Source organism: Propithecus coquereli, unplaced genomic scaffold, assembly GCF_000956105.1.
Source record: "Propithecus coquereli isolate 6110/MARCELLA unplaced genomic scaffold, Pcoq_1.0 Scaffold720, whole genome shotgun sequence".
In the NCBI taxonomy this organism is placed as follows: Eukaryota; Metazoa; Chordata; class Mammalia; order Primates; family Indriidae; genus Propithecus; species Propithecus coquereli.
In genome coordinates, this window is record NW_012153286.1 from 551,005 (window position 1) to 559,704 (window position 8,700).

Genomic DNA, 8,700 nt, shown 5'->3' on the forward strand with positions numbered 1-8,700 from the left:
TACAAGAAAAAAGGAAAGACCCATCAATTCTTTTTTATTATGCTATCATAACATTGGTTGTAAACCTGACCAGCACGGCGTGAGAAAAGAAAATTAAAATTACAGACCAATTGCATTACAAACACAAGTTCAAAAATCTTCAACAAAATTTTATAAACTTAATACAGAAATATATGAGAAATATAATGCATTTTTACCAAATCGATTTATCCTAGGGGTAGTAGGTTAGTTTAATATTAGAAAATCAAATGTGATAACCTACAATATTAACACATAAAAGGGAAAATGTCATTTGATAATTTCAATAGATTCTGAAAAAGCATTTGTCAAAATGTAACATCCATTCATAATAAAAAGTCACAGAAAATTGAAATTAAAAGGGAATCATTGTCATTATCCTAATAAAGATCTGCAAAAAACTTACAGTAACTATCACATGTGGTGGTGAAACTCAGAAATCCTTCTGCTTAAGATCAGGACAAGACAGTTGACTGGTATCATCACTTCTATTTAATATTATATTGGAAATCCTAGCCAGTGTTCTTAGGAGAAAAAAGAAAATCTAATATTGGAAAGGAATAAACGAAACTGTTATTATTTGAAGCATCATTCTGCTGCTTAGGTATAGGTAAGGAATAGGCTATTTAGTGGGTTTACCAAATGACTGGGTTTTAAAGAAAAGAATGCAAGTGGAAGTTAGATTTTTATCCTCGTATCACACAATCTCAGATACAGAGGTGGAATTGATGTCTTCAAGATCCTTCACTGCTTCCATGTTATTGCTCTTCCTTTCTTTTACTCTTTTAAAGCTCATGCAGTCAGATGATACCACCTGCTACCCTTACTTAATGCCATAATCAACTGTCCTCATGGTCATGCCTGCTCATTCAGTGAAAATTTTATCACCTGGAGCACTGTCTCCGTCTGCAGTGTTGGGGGATTTAGTGCCCAAATTATGGAAAAGGCTGAGGGGAACAGTGTCCTTGGCAGATATCCAAATGTCAATTAGTGTGAGGAGGTGCAGGGAATATTTTCTGAAGCAACTGAAATAATTTTTAAAGAAATGGAAAGGGGTTGGTCCAAGTGCAGTGGTATTTACAACTAATTGATCACAACCAGTTACAGATTCCTTTGTTCCTTCTCCACTCCCACTGCTTCACTTCACCAGCCTTAAAAAAAAAAAAAAAAAGACAGACATGGAAAGGGACCTTTAGCAAGAAACCGAAGTACGCCCTCCATATCCATGGGTTCTGCATCTTCAGATTCAAACAAGTGCAAATTGAAAATACTCTGGGGAAAAAAACACACAATTAAAAAATACAACAATAAAGATAAAATAAATAGAAAATACTACAACTATTTACATAGCATTATGTTGTGTTAGGTATTATAAGTAATCTAGATGATTTAAAGTATAAAGGAGGATGTTTATGGGCTATATGCAAGTACTATGCCATTTTATATCAGGGATTCAAACCTTGCAGATTTTAGGGGGTCCTGTAACCAATCCCCAGTGGGTACTCAGGGAGAACCATACCCATCTCAGCAATTTTGTGAGAAGACCAAATATTTTGAGCTTTATCATAGGCTTAAAATCCTATAATGTGGATACAGGTTACTTTTGTTTATCTGGAGTTAAGCCACAGTTTTTTTATTGCTCCTAACTGTTGTTTTAAGATTTGATCTTATATCTCATTTATACTTTCAGATTATATTTAAGAATCAAGCAAGCCGACCATATAACATCTACCCTCATGGAATCACTGATGTCAGTCCTTTGCACTTAGGGAGATTGCCAAAAGGTAAGTATTAGCCTCATTTACAGATATTTCTTACCTGTAGATACAATTAAAATTATGCTGGCTGGTTCTTTCCCCAGATGTTAACATAGGACCTCAAGCCCCAATCTAAAGTTATTCCAAATCAATTCTAGGAATCCTTAGGTGATGTCTCATGTAAGTTAGTGAAGAGTCACCTGATGTGCTTTTGCTATTACTTACTGGTGATGTTCAACTATTGCACAGCCAGTTAGATTGGCACCTCTCTGCTACAACTACTACTAGTGCCCTAAAATCTTGAAGCTGGTTCTTCTGGTTTTTAAGATCATATTTTTTCTCTGAGTATAGTTTGGGGCTATATTCCATACTTTTAATAACTAGTAATCTCTTTACTTTTCATTTCTGAATAGTTTACAACTCAAGTTTTTATTTACTATATTGTTTGTTGTTTAAAGATTCATGACATTATCTATCTCATGAATTGTTCCTTTTATCAATAAAAATGTCCCTCTTGGTTCTCTGTTTTGCTCCTTAACTTCAATTCTATTTCACTAATTTTAGTATTACCATGTATGCTTAGCTAATTTATCTTTTCCACAATGTTAGTTTCCCATATTTTTGTATATTTTATGTTTAGCCTAGTCACATTTATGTTACTACTGATTTGTTTGTATTTATTCTGGTAATATTATATTTTAATTACAATTATTTAGCCTTTTATTTCTTTTGTCAGTAGTTTTGTTATTTATTTTTCCTTTTAGTAGATTGGATGTTATACATATATTCTTTCTATTCTTTCATTTTTTATGGATATTCTACATCTCTAAAAAATCACTTATACTGCTAATTGTTTTTCAACTTTTACTTTATTTTGTGTTAAGTAAAGATTTAGCTCCACTCCAGTTTCACAGTTCCATCAGTGTTTTTATTTCCCCCATTGACTATCATTAGAGCTATAAAAATATACTAAACATTTTGGATAATGGGCTTAAGTTTAATCCAGGAAAGTGTAAGAGGTGCTAGATCACTGTCATTTCTTATGATTGAGTAATATTCCATTGTGAACATATACAAATTTTGATAATCCACTCATGGATTGACGCCCATTTGTACTCACCATCAAATTGGTATTAACTAATCAACACATAAATGCACATATCAGAACAACATCTATTGGATGCTGGGGAAGGAGGAGGGCGGTGGGAGGAGGGGGGAGGAGGGAGGAGGGGAGGGGTATTTGTATACACAAGGAGGGCAATGCGCACTACCTGAAGGATGGACATATTTGAAACATGGACTTCGGTGGGGGGGGAACCAAGGGCAACACACGTAACCTAAACATCTGTACACCCATCATTTGCTGAAATAAAAAAAAAAAAAGGAAAAAAAATATACTAAACATACACTTTTTAATCTTCATGATTAGATAATATCTCTTGACTCCCCTTTTCCTCTCTCCTACCCTTCCTTTTCTCAACTGCTGCCAGCCGTACCTTTACTTTTATAAAACTAAAGCTGATAACATTTACATTTTGCACTGAAATTTTAAATAAATCTTCCTTGCTTTGTCTACATATTTATTACAAAATTTAACAATCTGAAAAAATAGCATTTATATTATTTTATTGTATAAGTTCCTTTCTGTAAATGTTTACAGCAGAACTGGGTCATATGCTGTGATTGTTCTCTTGTCTGCAGTTCAAATGATTTTACTAATTAAGATAAAATAATATGTGGAAGATAAAAAAGTTGATATCATAGAAGTAGAGAATAGAATAGTCATAACTGGAGGCTGGAAAGGGTGCAGAGGAGGAGGGACAGGGAGAGGTTGCTTAACACTGCGGCCCCCAACCCCTGGGCTGAGGCCCGGTACTGTCTGGGGCCTGTTAGAAACCAGGCGGGGCATCTCACCACCTGAGCTCCGCCTCCAGCCCCCACCTCGAACCCCCTCTCTCTTCGCCAGCTGTCTGTGGAAAAATTGTCTTCTATGAAACTGGTCCTGGTGCCAAAAAGGCTGGGGACCACTGGAAATTATAGTTGGATAGGAAGAATAAATTCTAGTGTTCAATAGCACAGTAGGGTGACTATAGTTAATTATATAGTTAACAATAATTTATTATATATTTTCGAATAGCTAGAAGAGAGGTTTTAGAATGTTCCCAGCACAAAGAAATGATAAATGTTTGAAGTGATGGATATATACTAATTACCCTGATTTGATCATTACACATTGTATATACATGCATGGAAATATCACACCATATTCCATAAATATATACAATTATTATGTCAGTTAAAAATAATAACAGTAAAAAAGATGAAATAGATTCTCCTTTCTTATTCTCTATCAGTAGTTCAAAATCATGCAAAATTTTAGTCTGCTTTATATTAGGACCATGCTATCATAATTTTTGTGTTTGTATCCTGAAATAAGACATTCTTTTCTTTTGTTAGGAAAAAAAATGTATGCTTGTTTACCATACCTCTAAGGCCTTTCACCTTCTTAATCATTCCATTTATTGCTTGGTATCCAAATCTTTTTCCTTTTTTTTTTTCTTTTTTAAATCAAGAGAGAGGTACAACTTTCAAGGACAGTGTGAGTCAATGCCAAGAAGTGAAGACTTTATTATTTATCTTTCTATCTTGGAGACAGGGTCTCACTCTGTTGCCCGGGCAACCTCAAACTCCTGAGCTCAAGTGAGCCTCCTGCCTCAGCCTCCTGTGTATCCAGGACTATAGGAATGTGCCACCACTCCCAGCTAATTTTTTAATTTAATTTAATTTATTTTCTTTTTTTTTTTAACAGTTCTAAGCTAGAGACAGAATTTTTTTTTTGGTAGGTTTCACTAATGTTGCTCAGGCTGGTCTCAAACTCCTGGCCTCAAGCAATCCTCCCACTTTGGCCTCCCAAAATGCTAGGATTAAAGGTGTGAGCCACTGTGCCCAGCCTCTTTTTTCATCTTAAAGACATTCTTGTAGTTCACCAATTTATTGCTTTAATTTGGATTATATGCTTTCTAGGCCTGCTACAAAGCTGCCATCTTTAGATTTTTTTCCTTTGGACTTGTGGGTTTGTGACATTACCTCCCTTATCTTGTACATTTCTGTTTTTTCATTTCTTCTTTTGTTTTTCTGGAAGTATATCCTCAGGTAACTTCCAAATACATAGTACATAGAGAGTCAACTTTCTGAGTCCTTCATTATCACATGATGTATAGACAGGATGGTTATAAATAATTTTCCATCCATTCTTTTCTAATATTCATTGTTGCTGATGAGAATTCTAATGCCAGTTTGATTTGCATTCCTTTATGGGAGAAGGGAATTGTGACATAGTTCTGCGGAGATTTTGAATGTGTACCCTAAAATTTGGAGGCATACGTAATACAGTTACTGGTAACCTGCTTTTTATGTGGAGAATTCTGAAAGCCCATATACTTCTAATCCCCACGCACCCTTACTCCCAGCCCCTGGAAGAGGGAAGAGAAGAAAGCTGAGAAACATTGAAAATACATACCATAAGTTAGACATAACTTAATGGGATGAAGGAGAGCTTAGAATGGAAATGAAATTAAAATTTTGATTCAGATTGGATCTTTAGTTATTAAACATACCCAAAAGTGAGGTTTAATTACTAAAAATCAGACATTTCTTGTACCAAGGACCCATTAGCCTGAGGGCAGGTCTCTGTTCTTGCTGCCTGTCCTAACAGGGGTCAGATATCACATTTCTTAATACCATATATGAGTTTAAACCTCAGTGCCCAGCCCTCTGGCATATATGCAGGCCTGAAACTCTCACAGTAAACTGAATAATCAACTATATCTTTTGATTGTAAAAAAAATTGTGTGAATCTTAAACTTCTAATAGAGGTAATTTTAGTTTCCATTTACTGAGAAATTTAATATGTGCATATAGATTTGTAGAACCCTTGCAATAACAACATTATTACCAATATGTGGCTTGTTATACTCTAATCAAGTTATTTCTGGGTTTGGATGTGGGTAGGTGTAAAACATTTGAAAGATTTGCCAATTCTGCCGGGAGAAATATTCAAGTATAAATGGACCATGACTCTAGAAGATGGGCCAACTAAATCAGATCCTCGATGCTTAACCCGTTATTACTCTAGTTTCATTAATCTGGAGAAAGATCTAGCTTCAGGACTCATTGGCCCTCTCCTCATCTGCTACAAAGAATCTGTAGATCAAAGAGGAAACCAGGTGAGTTCTTCCCTTTCTAAGTACTGGATTTGAAACTAAAAATGGAATGAGATGCATATGAACTGTCAGTGTATGTCCCCCTATAGTTTGCAGAAACTATAGTAATCTGCAATATTGGCCAATGAAAGAAATGAGCTTGGTTCTGCTTAGCTTTTACTGAGTTTGAGTTTCGTGTAATAACCTTGACTGCTGGATAGATAGGCCATAGAATCTGGGCCCTAGAGTCTTTCTGTAATACTCATTCCCAGTCCAGGATTTAGCTCTCTCTAGGTGGTCTTACCTGTTTTTACATGTCCAATTATGACCTATTTTCAGATGACCCTCAAATTTATATCTACAGCCTAGACTTCTCTCCTGGATGTCTCATTATGGGTGACTCAAAAGTACCTCAAAATTAACATATCTGCAGCATGTAGGAAACTGCATGACATTTATTAAGAGCTTGATAAATATTTGTTAAGCAAAATACTGGAAAAAATATAAAATATTTCAGAATATGGTTAGAATTTGGACCACTTCTCCTACTTTAAAAAATAAAGCTAACAGCCAGGTGTGGTGCCTCATGCCAGTAATCCTAGCACTTTGGGAGGCTGAGGCAGAGGGATCACTTGAGCTCAGGAGTTTGAGACCTGGGCAATAGTGAGACCCTGTCTCTACAAAAAATCTAAAAAAAAAAAATTAGCTGGGAGTGGTGGCATGAGCCTATGGTCCTAGCTGCTTGGGAGGCTGAGGAGGGAGGATCACTTGAGCCCAGGAGTTTGAGGCTGCAGTGAGCTCTGATGGCACCACTGAACTCTAGCCTGGGTGACAGAGTAAGACCCTGTCTCAAAAAAGAAAAAAAGTTAAATTTTCAGAACAAGGAAAGCTTAGTTCTTCACAAAAACTCATTGCTTGGTTCCAGAATAACTCATTGCCATATTGCTGAGGCTTGACTACATGTTCATGTGGTTATTTATGATACATAAGATTTCTACTAGTCCTATAGAATCACAAATTTGGCCAAGTACCTGTCCTGACAAATTTTTCCTAAGTGTAGTTTTTATACCATTTTTTGGAAGAGGACTGAAATATACCTCTATATTTTCCGGTCTCCTCCCCTCAGCGTTTTGGTTTCCGTAGCTATTCATTATGCAAAAGAAAATTTATAGTATTAGTGAGGTTTACATATTAAATCTTAGCAGATTTAACTAGCAAGGGACTAACTCATAAATTTTATTCATATACAAACTGCTCTTCTGAAAAAATTTGATTTTTTAAACAGAAAACTTAAGGTATTAGTGTTCAACATTTTTGTGGTTTGCCTTATCTTTGCTATTTGATTTCTGTTTTTCTATTTTTAATTTTTTATAGATGGGTAGCCTTGTGGAAGGGCAGTTACTAGATGGCAGTTTAGTAAAGGTATTACTCTTACTTGACTTAACTAACTTGTTGGAGAAAGACAATGAAAACCTTCTAATCTGAATGTGGAGAGAATGAGACTACAGACTGTACCAAAAAAAAAAAAAAAAAAACCAACAGTCAGCATAGGGCCCTGGGTCCAGAAAAAACTAAGTTTAGTGGATCCAGTCATCTTCTTGCCCTGAGGACACATTTTCTCTAAGGAAATATTCACTGCTGGAAGCACCCACCCTCATTCCCAGGCCTGGTATATGCCATAATAATGACCCTATGAGAAAATGGAATTGAATTGAAGGATTAGATATATCACATGCATGCCATTGCTTCCATCACTGACAGCTGTTCCTATCTGACAGTATCAATAGCATTTCTTTCCCTCTTTCAATACATGTAATTAACAGATGATGTCAGACAAGAGAAATGTTATCCTGTTTTCTGTATTTGATGAGAACCGAAGCTGGTACCTCACAGAGAATATGCAACGCTTCCTCCCCAATGCAGCTGGAGTGCAGCCCCAGGATCCAGAGTTCCAGGCCTCCAACATCATGCACAGTGAGTAAAGCAGAACTTGAGTCCAGTGGGTATAGGATAAAGGGAAATTGACATAACCAAACTTATGTCCAGATAATGAATGGATTATATATACAGATAAATTTAACAATTATTACCTATAAATGTATAATTTTACAGAAATCCATAAAAGGGATCATATTAATGTATATTTAAAATATCCAGTCACCACTTTTTCCTTTCAAAATTGCTTGGTTGCCCCGTCCCTTTTATTTCCCCATCTCCTTCTATATTACACCTTTCCACCAACCATTCCATGCCCAGATAACCTATTTAAAACATATTTTCTCCATGATTATATAATCATATATAAAACATACATATATTGTATTAGTCTTCTGGGGCTGCTATAACAAAGTACCACAGACTGAGTGGCTTGATCAACAGAGGTCTATTTTTCACAGTTCTGGAGGATAGCAGTCCGAGATCAAGGTATTGGCAGGGTTGGTTTCTTCTGAGGCTTCTCTCCTTGGCTTGCAGATGGTCAGCTTCTCCCTGTGTCCTCACATGGTTTCCTCTCTGTTTGTCTGTCTGTTTCCTAATCTCTTCTTTCTTTTTTTTTTTTTTTACATTTTTGCCTTCTTTTTTTATTATTATTATTCCAGGGTATTGTGAGGGTACAAACATTATAGTTACACTTTATGTCTTTGCCTCACCCAAGTGCAGGTTAAAGGCATGCCCTTCCCTCCCTTTAGTGCTCCCCGTGTCCTTTAGTTGTAGATTTGCCCCCC

General features: G+C 36.0%; 1 protein-coding gene across 1 annotated transcript in view; it reads left to right on the top strand.

Annotated features, from left to right (window-relative positions):
* Positions 1-8,700, top strand: part of F8 (coagulation factor VIII, procoagulant component) — a 184,996-nt gene that overhangs the window by 83,046 nt on the left and 93,250 nt on the right. Inside the window, exons 10-12 of the mRNA XM_012661588.1 lie at positions 1,709-1,802; positions 5,787-6,001; positions 7,801-7,951. Coding sequence (XP_012517042.1) covers positions 1,709-1,802; positions 5,787-6,001; positions 7,801-7,951 — 460 coding nt within the window. The remainder of the gene's footprint in view (positions 1-1,708; positions 1,803-5,786; positions 6,002-7,800; positions 7,952-8,700) is intronic.